General features: G+C 37.1%; 1 protein-coding gene across 10 annotated transcripts in view; it reads left to right on the plus strand.

Moving 5' to 3' along the window:
- Positions 1-16,443, plus strand: part of INPP4B (inositol polyphosphate-4-phosphatase type II B) — a 687,800-nt gene that overhangs the window by 496,464 nt on the left and 174,893 nt on the right. For all 10 annotated transcript variants that reach the window (XM_074378084.1, XM_074378080.1, XM_074378065.1 and 7 more), the window contains 2 exons: positions 13,520-13,650; positions 14,028-14,132. In XM_074378084.1, the coding sequence (XP_074234185.1) occupies positions 13,520-13,650; positions 14,028-14,132 (236 nt within the window). The remainder of the gene's footprint in view (positions 1-13,519; positions 13,651-14,027; positions 14,133-16,443) is intronic.

Genomic DNA, 16,443 nt, shown 5'->3' on the forward strand with positions numbered 1-16,443 from the left:
ACATGTTCTACATGCTTACTTAAATATTATCATATACTGTTAAATTGGTTTTCTAACACTGTACCTAGTTTAAGAGAAATGCAGAAGATACTCAATTTTCTAACCTTGCACCTTATCTTAAAGCATTTTTTGACTATTACATTAAAAAATATTCATTATATTTCAAGCTGATTATGCTACAAGTGCCATTTTAGAAGTGTTCAAAGTATATATTAGAAATTATAAACTAGAACTAGGGTATATTCAGATAAATTCTACTTCAAAAATGTCCTCACTATGCAGAAAGATATACGGTAGGATTTTACAACGTAGAGAGTCAGCCTGTCCACTTAACGTGGTTTGATGACATTCTCAAATATAATTTATGTACTTTTTTTCCAAAATTTTTTTATCACCAGACAAGGTTCCCCCTTTGCACAGCCTACGGGCAAGCAAGGGCTCCTGTCTACCTATGTTTCCAACCTCATCTTACACCTTATTTATTGTGGCCTGGCTGAAGCAATGACTTTTGAGTCATCTGTTGATATTTGCATACTTAGATAAAATAAAGACACACTGAAAATCTTTACTGACCTTAAAGAAACATTGACTAGTGGGAAAAGTGATAGGGAGCCAGCTATTGTATTTAGATCTCATATAGATCGAATGAACCTCAAACCGATGACTTTCATGGCTGTTTTTATAATGTTGTCTCTCCTACTTGGTTTCTCTTTGTGCTTCTTCTGTCTCTCTTGCTTGCTTTCTCTGAGGAAAATCTTAAGTCCTCAAGATCCAAAAACTGATGCATAAAAAATATCACATCAGGACTCCACTGTTGACTCATACCTGATTAGTGTTATTTCTTCTGTTCATTTTTCTTCATGCAATGTTGATGCACAGTTGGAATACCATGCAGTATTTTATTTATCATGGAAAATGCATTTGCCTTACCAACTCCCAGTATTGAGGGCAGATGCTATGTGCCGTTAAGTTCCTCATTATGGATTCTTGGTATCATTTAATGAGAGATCCTGTAGAGCGCTTAGCATCACCAAGCTGGCAGTAGAAATATGTGTTTTATTTTGATCTTTGGTTATTACAGTATCCCCACAGGAACAAATAAGGAAAAGCTCATTCAGAAACATATTCGGCTATTGTGCCAAGATTCTTTATTTCAAATGGATAAAATAGGTAAGAGTGTGTGTTGTGATGATAAAAACACAGCATTGGAATAATTATCAATCCGAGTTTGAAACCTCTGTATTTGCCATTTGATACATACTTATAATTTATAGAAAATTACTTAATATCTCAATTTTCTTTTTTTTTAACTTTTTAGATAATAACTTTATCATTTATCCTGCAGGACTACTGTAGTAATTAACTGAACAATCAGGAGACTTTAGCACTTATGACTATGGGATTTGGTGTGTGTTTGTGTAAGTGTACCTCTGGGGTTGAAACCTGGCTCCCCAACTCCACTTAATAGCTGTGTGCTGTGGCACACTTTACATTAAGTATTCTAACCTTCAGTTTCCTCGACTGTAAAGAAGGGATTAAATAATAAGTACAGATGGTTATTTTGAGGTTTAAAATGAGCTGTTGATGAAAAATGCCTGGTGCATACATACATACATAGGCCTTTCATGTGCAGAAACCACTCTTACCAATTCTGTAAAGAATCATATTACAGAGTAGACACTCAGTATATCAAAACTATTATTGTTGTTTTTCACTTTAGCTGAGTGTTGGTAGTCTTTCAGACACAAAACGAAGCCTATAATTTATTTCAATTTCCTTTAGTTTGCTAACATAGCATATGCCTCATAGGTATGTTTACCATATGATGTCACAGATTTCCTGCGGGCAGAAAAGTGGCCTGGGCATGTCTTCTCCCACAAAGCTGATGTGCTTAGAGCTGAGACTGATTTGGGAATGATAGTCAGGTTCAGATTAGTTAGAGCCTTCTGGGACACAGAAAAGAAAGAACTTGTCAATTTTCTTATTGTGTTATTCCTGGAATCTAGCATAATACCTGGCATAAAATAAGCACTCAGGAACGTACTCTTTTCCCAAGAACAGCTGAAATTGTGAGAAGAGAATGACATGATTACATTTAGAAAAAGGAAGGCATGAGTGGAGGGATAAAACAATTCAGAGAATATTGTGGTTGCCTAGGTTAATAATGATGGTGCCTGAGACCACAGTGGGGTGTGAGGGAAATGGTGAAATGTACAAACATTTGGGATTTTTTTTAGGGAACTAAACTCAGCAGGGTTTGTTGATGGATTATATCTGGAGATAAGGTGTTCAGGATAACTTAAGCATCCTGACCTACATGACTGAAAAGATAAGTATAATTCATTGATGGAGGAAATAGTCAGCAAGCACAAATTTAGAAGGAAAAAGGACCCTCTTTGGCTGTTAGTTGAACCAGCTAGGTCTGTGCTATTGAATACGGAAGCTACTTGCCCCATGTGGCTATTGCAAGTTAAGTTAAAATTTGTTAGAATTAAATGAAATTAAAAATTTAGTTTCTCCATCACCTCAGTCACATTGTAAGTGCTCAATAGTCACATACAACTATTAATTATCCTAATTAAAAGTGCAGCTTTGGAAAATTTCCATCATCACAGAGAGTTCTGTTGCACAGCACTGATCTAGGGTAACCAGCAGTGGCATCTCTAAATTTAAAAAGAAGAACTCCAGTAACATAAACTCCTCCTTTCTTCCTGCCCATTGGAATTTAATGTAAAGAAGGAGAAGGTTGACATCAAGCTTTACCCTTGTTAGCAAAAGACAGAAACGTTTTGTTGTTGATTTTTTTTCCCTCAAGTTGATAATATCAAGATGTATGTTCTTGCTGTGATTTCTAGTGAGAATGAGATTGTGTTATGTTTCTATTGGAGAATCTATCTAGCGTAGTAGTTTAAAGCATGGGCACCCTAGACAAACCTCCTGGGCTTAATACCAACTCTGCTACTTACTGTCTGGATGACTTTGGGTAACTTACTTATCTTCCAAGAGTCTCAATTTCCTTATTTGTAAAATAAGGGTGATAATAATAACACCTACTTCTCTGGGCTGTTATGCATAGCAAATGAATGAATATTTGTCAAGTTCTTATTATAGTACCTGGCATGAATAAGCATTAGAAGCATTACATAAATATTTGTTAAATGAATAGAAAATACATAACGTTTTGTTTTGTTGTTTGACATCCCAACCATTATGTTAGCCAAGGCTGTCTGGTAAGGGCACACTTGAGCCAAATATTTGCACTGGCTCTCTGTTGACCTGGGTGGAAGTTACATTCATATGAATCCCTTGGGCGAGAGATTCCAATCTTGTCCTCCTATTCAGGGATACTTTCTTAAAAGAAATCATACTCACCAGGAATTGACATAAAAAAGAACAAAATTTGCAGTCATGTGACCTATGTACAAGTCTTGATTCTGCCACTTCCTAACAATGTGGTGTTGAACAAGTCACTCTACTTCTGACTTACATTCTTCTCATTTGTCTAGAGCAGCGTCATTCCATAGAACTTTCCATGATGATGGAAATGTTCTATACTGTACTGCCTTGTATGACAGCCACGTGGTTATTGAGCACTTAAATTGTGCCCAGTGTGACTGAATTTTTAATTTTGTTTAGTACAGCTCTGGAACCAGTATATCTGAGGATTGTATTGGGACCAAAGAGACACCTATGCACAAGTAACCTTAATTACCTGGAAAGACTTTTGGTGTCCACCAGAGAGCTCTACTGCCAAGCGCTTTGCTGAGTTTCTTGAACTCCATCTACCTGTGAAACTGAACCGGGTGACACCTGTACTCCAGGTCCAGGGCTGGGGATTCAAAGGGGAAATACCCACAGATGTTTGCACTTTCTAAAAGTATGGGCAGGAGTAATGAAAAGTGATGATAGTGTGAGCATACGTTCTTGTTTTACTAGCCTTTCAGGTGCAGTTAGTAATTTTTAAGGCTGTCCTGAATGAAAAGGCATGTATTAATAAAGGTGGATTTAGCAGGAACTTCATATAACATGCCACCACCTTAAAGCATAAGTAGAACACTGAGCTGTAAGGTATTTTGAAAAACGTCCATGTTTGACAAACTTTGAAGGATAAATAAGACATTATTTAGAAGTAAATCAGCACCAAATTATCTTTATCAGGAACAGCAAATAAAATCTCAGGACGGACTAAGACATGCTTATCATTCCTCATTTTTTTTCTAGTTTGGTTACCTAGAATTAAATTATAGAATCTCCCTACTTATCAGATACAAACAGATTTCATGACAACAACTAGATCCTGTGGTTACTGGGTTCCAATTCTTAGTCTTTGCATATAAACTTGAAACCTTGAGGGTACAGTACAACAGCCGCTTATTTTAATGTCAATTGAAAAATCAGTGAATGACCATTCAGAATATCCAGTCATTTTTCAGTGAAATAGTGGCCCATGAATTGCAACATTACCCACATTGTCATTTACAAAAATCCATTAAAAAAAAGAAAGCCTGTGATTTATGGATGCAGCTTTTATCCCTCTGTGGGTTAAAGCACAGACAGTTTGAACTGTGGGTTGAAAATACTGTGAAATTTGACATGTAGTTGAAATTTGTTCAGTTTTATGGTGTCACCTGACCACTTTACAAAATGAAGCCCCCCACCAATCATTTATGTAGTCTCTTCTCCATTGACTATTTAGTATTTAATTTTTTTTCTCATTTCTTTTTTTTATGTAAATTTTTTATGACTTCTTTCCCATTTGCTTTAAGGTCTACTCTTGTTTAATGAATGAAAGCAGTTTGGCCATTAAATTTGTCACCCATGTACACCCACATGTAGTTTTAGAGTGTAATAACTACCAAAAGGCTCTTTGTAAATTGTGTGGCTATTTTTATTCTATACAATGGTATTGTACAGCTCATTGTGGGAAAATATTTCCATTTACTTAGATAATAACAATTTCAAATAACATTTTAATGTCTTTCTTACTGGGCTGTATCCTTTAAGAGATAAACTTTTATTAAGTTATTTGGTCTTACTACAGTCTTGGAAGTGAATTAACTGTTATTCTTGGGCACTCTTTCTTACAATAATTACTATTCATAATTTCAGAAATTTTTGACTTTACATAACCAGATTTTTTTTAAGTTGATTACTCTAGGTTTACACTTTTAATAAAATAGGTGCTCAAAGGTGGAGCTTTGGCCTCAGAACTAGAGATATTATTTATTCTGTATGTTCCTTAGACAAGCAGAGCATCTCTGTGGTCATTTTTCTTTTGAAGATGTCAGCAGGGCATTTGTAAGATGTGATGGGAGGGATAAAAGGTTGTGAAAGAGCCTAAACTATATGCTAGATGTTCCCATCTCAAATCCTTCCCCGCCAATTTCTTTTACACCAAACAGAGGGAAATCTTTGCGATGGAACATCTACATAGTGTATTACTCAGGATTCTCTAGAAACACAAAGCCAGTAGTGTGTGTGTGTGTGTGTGTGTGTGTGTGTGTGTGTGTTTGTGTGAAGACTCAGTCTGAGACCTTCAGGGTTAGTCAGCAAGTGGAGACCCAGAAGAGCCTATCCTGTAGTTCTAGTCCAAAGGTCAGCAGGCTTGAGACCCAGGGAAAGCCAGGGTTTCAGTTCAAGTTCAGTCTGACAGGAGAAGTTCTCTTTTATTCAGGAGAGAGTCAGCCTTTCTGCTGTGTTTGAGTCTTCAACTGATTGGATGAGGCCCACCCAGCATAGGTAGGGCAATCTGCTTCACTCAGCCTATTGATTTAAGGGTTAAACTCATCCAAAAACACCCTCATAGAAACATCTACAACCACATTTGACCAAATATCTGGACACCTTGTGGTCTAGCCAAGTTGACACATAAAATTAACCACCACAGTAAGAAATGCCACATGAAGATACATTTTCAGAGCTTTCTCTATCCCTAAGGAAGACTTGCCCAAACTAGGGGTACAGACCTAGACCATGTAAGGTTACAGGACCCAACAGTGACTCATGTATCTATTGCCTGTATCCATTTTAACTGGAGCAGAGCTCAGCATTCTACTTTAGGGTTAGTTTATATTCTGACTTTATCTCGAATTTCAGGAAAATCTAAGAACATCAGTCTGCAAGCAAACCTTTTACTTATTCAGTCAACAAGCCGATGTAACACTTTCTATGGACTGAGAACTGTGGCAGGACAAAATGATGACTAAGACAAGTCCCTGCAACTCACAGACTCAGAGCAAATTTTCCCTATGTTGGAATTTTCCCCCTTGAATACATCATCAGTAGGTTTTAAAACTATCTTTTAAATGGAAGCTTTAAATAAATGCTTAACTTTCTCCTCTTTTATCTGTGTTCTATTTTGGTAGTCTCAAACTTAGTTTTATTTTTTAACAGCAGGAACTTTTTTTCCCAAACAGAACTGCACATGGAATTCCAATATTAATCAGAGAGATTCAGTTAGAGCTGGTGGGTGGCTGGATGAAGGAAAACAGCCTGCTGCCTATTCACTTACTTGGCTTCCCTGTGGTCCAACACCTGCCCCATCCTTCTATCCTCAACAGCCTCAGGGGTGTAAAGAATGAAGTTTAAAAACCATTTATTTGTTTAACATTCTTTTCAATGTTTTATGCGTTATATGTAAAAACTGTAAAGCAGGTTTGGCTGTTTCCCTTCCAATTCCTCTATGACTTATTTCGTGATTCAGTTTTCTTCATTCTTCATAGAGTCTGGTTTTTTTGGGGGGGAGGGATCACATTTTATCTCCATGTTATTTAATAGTCTGTGTTTCAAACACATTATAAACTTAGTAGTGTATCCACATTATGGAAGGTTCAGAGGATCACAGTGACCTCTCCAGGAATTGCAATTTCCCTAAAGAAGAAGAGCATGTATTTTTGAAATATTTAAACAAAGTAAGATAAAGCAAACCATATAGACAAAAGAAAAGTGCACCATAAGGTTATTTCCAGAGATCTGTATGAATATTTCATCAAGTATCAAGAATGTCATACTTTATAGTTGGAATGTCAGGAACCATAGAATGTTAGATAGTTTTCAAGGAGGCTCTTGTAATCACCTGTCTCTCTTGGAGATTTATTTTCTATGATTTGCCTTGTATTTTTGTAGGTAGTGAAGTGCAAGTGGATGGATGGCAGTAAGTTCCAAAAAAACTTTAGTGTGTAAGCGGCCTAAGCTTATTAATATTTGAATATTCAGTCTTTTCACCTTCCTGTGCCCACCTATTGGAGTCTCGGAGAATTAGAAAGGGTTAGAGACAAGCTGGAAGATCAGTTTTAGAAACAGAACTTTAGTGAGAGTAAAGCAAGAGTTCATAAGAGATTATATGTGTTTAGCAGGGCAGTGAATTTTCCACAGAGAAATTTTTGTTGTTATTGTTGTAAGGTAGCACTTGAAGGAAAGAGCTTTTGAAAATAGAAAATTGTTGTTACTGTGAGTGAAATGAGAATGTTTATAGATGAGAAAGAAGTAGTTTACATTTTACTTATTTATTTATTTAATTGAAGTATAGTTGATTTACAAGGTTGTGTTAATTTCTGTTGTACAGGGAAGGAGTACTTTAAAAAAATATTTTCCTATGGATTAAAACCGCTTTTACAAAGCTCATCACCTTTTCCATACATACCAAAGGTTTAGTAAAGATGTGTAACTAATTAACTCTAGCGTTGATGCCAGATTTCTGTTTAGCTAAATGTAACAACATGCAGACTGGTCCACAGGGGCCACATCTGCGGGTCTCATGTACTAGACACCACTGTGCTCTTGAATGTATTTTAGAGATGATTACTGCATATCTAATAACTGTGCCATTCAAACTAAAAGATTCAGAAGTAAAGAATGCAAAATTACAATGTATCCTTTGTTCAGGTTTAATGTTAAAAGTACATGGAAGTTGGTAAATGTAATTCTGGAAGGCAATAGGTCCAGGTTCTAAACCCCACTCACTCAGCATATGTTCATGGAGTACCTTCAATAAGAAAGGCACTTGTGCGGCTTGTGATTTTGTTAATTTGTTTTGTGTTTCTTTGTTTATACAGTGGAGAGTTTTATAGGGTGAGGAAAGAGTGGACATGGAGATTATAGTCTAAAAGCCTTATGGCTTTCTAGTGACTCTGAGACGAACAATCAGTTTTATTTAGAGGCCACCATCTGTGAAATAAGAGGTTTCAAATTATTTGCTAAATTATTTCCTTCCAACTGTGAGTCTGTAGTGGTTGTTTTCTTTTACTGTGTCAGAAAGGAAATATTAACTCTGGTATCCTAGAACTTGGGTAATCTAATGGGATATTTTGCAAACGAAGGAGGTGCTAATAATTACAGTGTAATAATGGATGTAAGCTGGTACATGTGGTTGCTCCACCTCTAACATTTGTTGGTTCAGTGACAAATGATGGGGGAAATCAGTTAATATAGCACATACATGTACACACAAAAAAGACCTTTTTTATTTATGCACGTAAGTAGATGTGCTTTTGAACTGTATTTCTGATGTGCATACCATTAAATACATATAATAAATACATATAAATGTCATATATATGTATACACACACATGCATATAGATACATAAAACCACTAGTGCAGAAACAGAGTGTATCATATAGAGCCCAAACAAGAGGGACATTTCAAAAGATCCTGGCTGTGTTGCAAACCCTTGGGTACATGATCAAGGAGATCCAGCCATGGGCCTGAAAGTGTCTATGGTGAGAAACCATGCTGCTGTGTGGAGTTTTTGGCAAATCCAAATAGGATCATTTCAGTGCAGACCTTTAGGGTTCTGAAATGTACTGGTGCCTCCTGCATCATCCTAATATAAGGCTGGGCCCTCACTGGAGATGAAACCCTTAATGATGGGACATAGAGTCCACACTGTGACTGGAGCTGCCCATCATGAACTGGCTATTGATGTGATCCCATGTATGATGTAGGAGTAACGTATTGTGAAATGTGAGTGGTTCATTTGGAATTGGGCCCAAGCCGATCCAGAGTTACGAGTATATATCATTGAAGCACTGTCCCAGAGTCTCATGTCACTGGCCTCATGTCTGTCCCTCTGTTTCATGATGCTACTCTCTCATTCATACTTATACTGTGGAAGTTTTTGTATGATTAACTCATGAAGGAAGAAAAAACTCAAACCCTTAAAAAGATGGGTCAGCCTCATGTGTTAGGTGGATCTTAAGGTCAGCAATGAAGAAAATCCATCCAGTGGGCAGATCTTAAAAACAGTATAATTGTTATTCACTTAGAGGAAAAGATGGCTTTAGGTATAGATATACACTGAGTATTAGCAAAATGAATGGCTTCGAGGGCCTGGAAGAAATAAGACTAGAAGATTGGATACAAGGAGTTTGGGCAAGGGTGTGTGAGTGGGCTTATAGGAGTGAGCACAAGGTGCCTTTATGCTTCAGAGCCATGCCTGTCAGAAAGCAAATACTACAGAGGAAACTCTCTCTGACCGGACAGACATTATCACCTGCCCATGGATACTAGCCAGACTCCTTTCTTGGACACCACGGAGTTTGTGCAATAGACCATGAAGAGGATGTCCTTGGTGGCAGACAAAGGGGCTGTACATGGACCTAAAGATATGGTCTCCTTCTCCAAGGCTGTTATAGCTACTGTCACTGCTAAATGTTAAAGGCTAGAAGTAGGTAGGCAATGGACACAAATATGGTACCATTCCGTGGGGGAGACCCTGCAGCTATTTGGTGGCAGATCAATTGAGGTGGATCCCTTTGACCTTCGAGAGGGCAGCAGTTCATCCTAGGCACATGAATAGCCTGCATTTGTTTGCCTTTTCTGCTCACCATACCAGTGCTTACAGAATGCCTGATTCAATGATATGGTGTCACACACAAAAGACACTTGTTTCACCAAAGGAGGTGCAACAGTGAGTTTGCAGTCACTCCATGCCCCACCACCCAAAAGCTACAGACTTGATAGACCAGGGGAATAATATTATCCATGAAAGACTCAGCTCAAGTACCAGCTTGAGGAAAAACTTTAGAGTGGGAGTACTGCCCTCCAGGGTGAAATTTCTATAGTAAACCAACAGCTTATATAGGATGTTGTGCCTACCATAGCTAAAATGACCATCTCTGCAAGAAAGGGTGGGCCTTTATAACCCATCACAGTACCCCACTTGGGGATCTGTGCTTCCCGTTAGAATCCTGGTTTGTGGAGAATGGGTAGAGGCACTTCTGTCAGAGTCCTGCTTAACTGGAAGCTGTGATGAGTTTCACATGTGATCTGGCTACATTCCTAATTAAATGGACCAGCAAAGATATTAAGAGATACTGTGCTCATCACCATGCGAAAATAGGGCTGCAGTGTCACAATCTGAGCAAAGAGACATAGATCTGGAATTCAGAGGTGTCCCATGCACAGATGTGAATGGGAAATTGCCACAACCAAAATTTCATAAAGTCAAGGAAACAAGGGCCCTAATCCCTTGGGATTAAGGTCTGGGTGACCTCACAAGGCAGCAACACCGACCAGCTGAATGCTGGTGGAGTACGAGGCAAATCTGGAATCAATGGTAGGAAAGATTGGTGATGAATATCAGTGAAGGCTCCCCAAATCAGCTGGAGTGTTGAATACTGTGCTTGGTTCACTACCTCTCTTTAAATCTTTGGGGAATTGCAACTGGCCACCACTTCGAAGGGTTGTACTTGAACTTCCCTCTTGGGGAAGATGAGGAATGTTGTTTTCTGTGCTATCTGGATTTCATAAAATGATGCAAGTGAATTGTGCAAGAGGTTGCCTGTCCCGGGCCCCATTTATGTGCTTTTCTATGCTGGCTCAACCCCAACATGTCTTAAAGTTTTGACCACTTGGTCCACAGAGAGCCCCAGATATTGCCACCATTGTCACCTTGTCTCCTGATGCCAGCAGTTTATCAGCATCCTTCAAGGTGAAGACCAGCCATTAGCATACCCCCAATGGCATCTGCCATGGAAAGATCCAGAATGGCTCTGACACCCATGTCTTAAACCAGACCAGACCCAGGAACATTCAGTCTCCACTGGGGTATGGCTTCCCCAGTGGCTGCCCAGAGGAGACAGATGATATTACTGGAAGTGTGGGGGACTTTCTGTCCCACAGGGTGAATCTTTACCAGTGAAAGAGAGACGATGGTAAGGAACTGGCACATAAACGTCTCTTCCTCCACCTAACAAGCTGTCCCAAGGTGCAAAGATTCCATATGACGTCCCTAGAGTCGTTCCACTCGGCCAAGTAACTGGCTGTGGTTTCTTGTGAAGTTCTGCCCAGTGCATTAACGGACCGTCCTGTGTTTGCTTTCTCTTTTTGCCTGCAACTTCTCTTACTCTCTCTGGCTGACCTGGGATTGCTTGATCGCAGGCCCTGCCTTCCAGAGAACCGGGATTGGGGTGCAAAACAAGGCTCCTAAACTCCAGAATTTTTCTTAATTGAGCGACAAATTAAAATGAAGTCTAAAGAGCCCTAGCCGTCCTGGCTGAAAAGCTTACTGACTTGGGTGCACCCGATGGCCTTCTCTCTTTATCTATTTCAATTAATTAATGTAATTAACTTCTTTCATTTAAAAAATACTTAACAGTTGCCTTTTTGGCTCTGCCCCATTTTGTTTTACAACTTTTTCATTACTCTACTCTGCATTATTACATCTTTTTTCTATAGTTCCCTATATTTGAACTTTTTTTTTAATGCAAAGAAACTTTATGTTGGTTTTTTGTCCTTTTCAGCACATGTCTATTTAAAGTCATCTCTTAGAACAAACAAGCAGTGAAAGCCAGGTCTCATCTATTCCTGTATATAAGTTTTGACGTATTAGAGGAGTATAATACATTTAAAACACCATTTTAGAGATTCCTCCCAGCTTCCCTCCAGTCACGCCCTGCAGAACACTAAGCTTTTCTGACCACACTGTCAGATTTCTCTTGGGCAAGGAAGTGTCCAGCACCCCAGTATCCCACACCATAATCAGGGCTTCACTCCTTCCCTCTGTCACCACTTACTTTTTAATTATTATTTCTGATAAAGATTCAGAGACAACATAAATTGTAAACCTGTGGTGCATTTATTAGTATTAAATAGGAATGCTTAGCTGGTCTTTCTGTTGTAACTGTATATTGGAAGTAAAATCTGAAACCTTACATACTAAGTTGATGTTTGCTGTCTACCTCAGATTTGACCTAGTTGTCCAGGTTCTTCTAGACTTGGACATCTCGAGCTTTGGGAATTTTCTGTCTGTCTGGGTTGTAGTTTTGTTCTGAATTTGAATACCTGCCACTTGAGTGCACACAGAGAACTTGACTCTCCAATTCTTCAGCCTTCCCTCCTAACACCCCTTTGGTCACAAACTTCCTTTACTCTCATTGTCCATTGATTAATTACTTCTCCCTCGAATGTTGTGTGATGAAAGCTAACCTGTGGGAAAGTTGAGAATGAGATTAAGGTTCACAAAAATGGTGAAGACCTCGGATGGAAGCTGCAGCAGTACTGAGTCAAATTCTCACTGAAGCAAAACAAAGGTGGCTACAAACATTTGAAAGCAAGTCACATTTTTGCACATCATCCATTATTCTTGCGACAAACAGGGTGCTCAGGATTCTACATCTTCAGAATTTATTAGCTTGGTATTTAGCATGTTTCACAGCCAAAATAGCAGAGAAGCTTCATTATTGCTGGTTAAATTAGCCTCATGAAAATGTTGTTGGTAAAAGGTTACAGAAATGAATAAGAAATCTAACCAAGCAGCATATTAAAACATTTATCATGTTAATTTAAAAAGGCATTCTGATGATTTAAATCAACGTGGCTAAAGGGTAGAGAATTAGATAAAAGTTAATAATTAAAATCTAAATGACTTGATTAGCTCTTCCTTTTGATAAAAAAGGGGGCAAAATATAGGCAGATAATATTTACTTAAATTGTCCTCTTGCGAGAAACAGAGATCAATAAAATCATACCTGATCATACTATTTGTGTGCTTTAAAAAGATAACAGCTATATGATACATAAACTAGATTACTTCAGACATAGTCAGGTAGCCCTTTCCACATTATTTTATCTTAGAGAATCAAAGCCTAGAACTTAGCCATTTCTCTACTGAGATTTAGTGGGGGGTTTTTTTAATGAAATATTCTCTTTATATGCCTTAGTCTTTGCCATCTCTGTGAAATTTTTATCAGTAAAGTTAACCTTTTTTTTTTGCTCTTTGACATAATCTTTTTTTTTTTTATTGAAGTATAGTCAGTTACAATGTGTTAATATCTGGTGTACAGCATAATGTTTCAGTCATACATATACATACAGATATTCGTTAATGTTTATATGGCCTGAATTATTCATATCATCCTTTGTGTTAAAATGATTTTTTTTTCTAAAAGTATGCAGAGCTTTCCTAAAAGGGATAGTGAATCAAGTTTTTATTAGTTTGGCGACTTTGACTAAGCATTTTGTGTCTGTGGATTTAAGATCAAAATAAATATTGTCTCCTCTTTTCCATTCTTAATAGAAACCAGGAGCTAAAAGAACTTGGTGAACTATCTCCACACTGGGACAATCTACGAAAAAATGTCCTTATTCACTGTGATCAAATGGTGAATATGTACCAAGACATTCTGACAGAACTTAGCAAGGAAACAGGTGTGAAATCAAGAAGTTTACATATTCAAGCTGAATTGCATTTCATGTATGTTATATAAAAACAATAATAAATAATGTTGTTGTGGGTATAGGAGAGCCAAGATTTAAAAAAATCTTTATTTCCAGCTCTACCATCTTGGCATGAAAAACAAGGAAGAAAAAATTACACTATTTTACCTCATGGCATCATTATAGGAATGAATAACTGAGAATTTTTTTAAATTAAATTTCTAATAAAAGCAACTCATACAGGATCTATTTTTCTTTCTGAAATTCTTGTCACATTTTTCTATGTCAAGTGTACTTTTCAAATTATGTGAGCACACATACAGACATTATTTATTTACTAATGATACTCAATTTTTTTTTCCACCTAGGGTCCTCTTTCAAATCAAGCAGCAGCAAAGGAGAGAAAACATTAGAATTTGTTCCGGTAAATCTACATCTACAAAGAATGCATGTACACAGCCCTCACTTGAAAGGTACTGTATCATATTCTTTTGAAAAATGAGCAAATTATGTTAGTGTGTTCTTTTTTAAAAAGCTTGACTATTGGCCGGATTTAAAAATTTAGCAGTTATATAAAGGTGAAAATGAAACAATTTAAGCAAATAATGATCCTAAATACTACAAGAGAAACTATTTTTTTTCATTGCTGTGTTTCTGGGCAATACTTTGTAAATATGGCACCTGAACTGAGTTACAGGTGAGTATGCAAAATGAGTATTAGTTTTCTTAAATAGTATTAATGATAGCTAATAGCTACCAATTTTGCTGCTGTTTGAATTTTAAAAAATAAAATCAAAAGGAAAACAAGGCTTATTCTTTTTGCACCTATCTTGAGAAACCAGAGAAACCATAGGTGGACTCCTCTGCTGTTTCTCTGACTTCGTGGTGACTGTCAATAGAATCACCCTTTTCCCTGTGAGATGTGGATTTGTCAGGCAGGAGGTGGTAAAGTATTTTGATGTACTCAGTTGTGAGATACACTTTCCAAGAAAATATGTATGATTTTCATAACATACCTGAATAGCTCTAGAGTGAATGATAGGGTGTTGTATTCATTGCCACTCCACATAATTCCTTGCCATTGCTCAGTAAAATGGATTTTAAAATACCTCTCCTTTCCCTTTTTCTTTAACTTATTGCTGTATCAATTCTGGTGTATATTTAGGGTGACTGCCTTCCCCTATTCATCAACAAAAGTCCCACATTATTTTGTTTGTTTTGTCTTTTTGTTTTGTTTTGTTTTGTTTTGAGGGGGGAGGTGAGTAGGTTTATTTATTTTTCTTTATTTCTCAATGGAGGTACTGGGGATTGAACCCAGGACTTTGTGTGTGCTAAGCATGTGCTCTACCACTGTGCTATCCCCTCCCCTCAAAAGTCCTACATTATGCCTGTTGCCCAGGATCTTTGCCCTCCACCTCCATTCCCTCTCAGATGTCTCCCCATTTGAATGATATGTTATGGTCATTCTACTTAGTACACATCTTCATAGGAAACCAAAAGTTACTTTAGATCATCAAATCCCTCATGCTAAGTGTATCAACATACACTTACAAACTTACGCAGATACATCTGAAGAAGGGTTTTAACACCCAGTGTTGTAACCATTGTCACAACACAGAGGGTACAGGTTTTAAAAAGTTAAAATAAAATCTCTGTTCTGCTTTAAAATTATCTGAAGTTTTATAATTAGAAAAATTAATTTTTCTAAGTTTGTACATACTGATGGTGTCTACAAAACCAGCTAACATATAAGGTCAAGTGTGGTTACAATCATTCTGATAAAACAATTTTGTTTTCTTTGGCAACCCTTATCAACTATCTGAAATTTTAACTTGGATCCTGTTCACCAAAAATTATGTGAAAGGTAAGAACTGAAATAAAAGTGAGATGGATTAGCCTAAAGCATTCAGGAACCTTCCTTGATTACTGTGTCTGTTAATAGTTTGAACATAACAACATCTAATGGTTTTAAAAAATCATCCAAACTGAAGTATCAACAAGTAATAAAGAAGCTAAAATACTTAAAAACTATCTGACAGCCAACATATTTTTTCTCTAGTGGCCGGTATGAGAAGACTTTTATGATATAGTAAAAAATTTATGTATTTTGGAATGGAACAGAATTTCAGCTTTACCATTTTACATATGGCTTAAGTCTGTTATTTGATCTTTCTAAGCAGTTGTTCTGTTCTGATTAAAAGCATGTACAACACGTAGAATGAACAGTAAGAGTTTTTATGATACCTGTAGAATTTGCCCTCACTGAAACAAATGGATCTGTCAGTTTTATCAGAACTGTTAAAATTGGAGAAAAGTGATCAGTTAAGAGCCTATTAGGAGACACTGAAATCTTGAATTAAGGAAGTAGCCAGATTTAGAGAAAAGATGATTTAAGAGCAGCATTTTGGAAACATCATCATAAACAAGTATTCAGTGACGGATAGAATGAAATAAAAGAGAGTAGGGTGACTCAGGTTACAGCCATGGATAGCAGTATCATCAAACTAGATCATTTGTTGGGCCAAGTTAATATGAATGTATATTGAAATATGCATTCAAATATTTGGTGATAATCTTGAAAATACTTCCACCTAACAAAGAGAAATTATTATCTAAGTGGCCTTTTGCTTTATACTTATTTCTTGAAAATGAAAGAACCATTCACATTATGCTGTTTTTTCCAAGGTAATATCTGAAAACAGACTAGAGTGAACGGAGATAAATACAAGGCATTTAGTTTTTGTTTCTCCAATGTGAAAAGAAGAAACTGACAACTAAAGATAT

This window comes from Camelus bactrianus, chromosome 2 (genome assembly GCF_048773025.1).
Source record: "Camelus bactrianus isolate YW-2024 breed Bactrian camel chromosome 2, ASM4877302v1, whole genome shotgun sequence".
NCBI classification, from domain to species: domain Eukaryota; kingdom Metazoa; phylum Chordata; class Mammalia; order Artiodactyla; family Camelidae; genus Camelus; species Camelus bactrianus.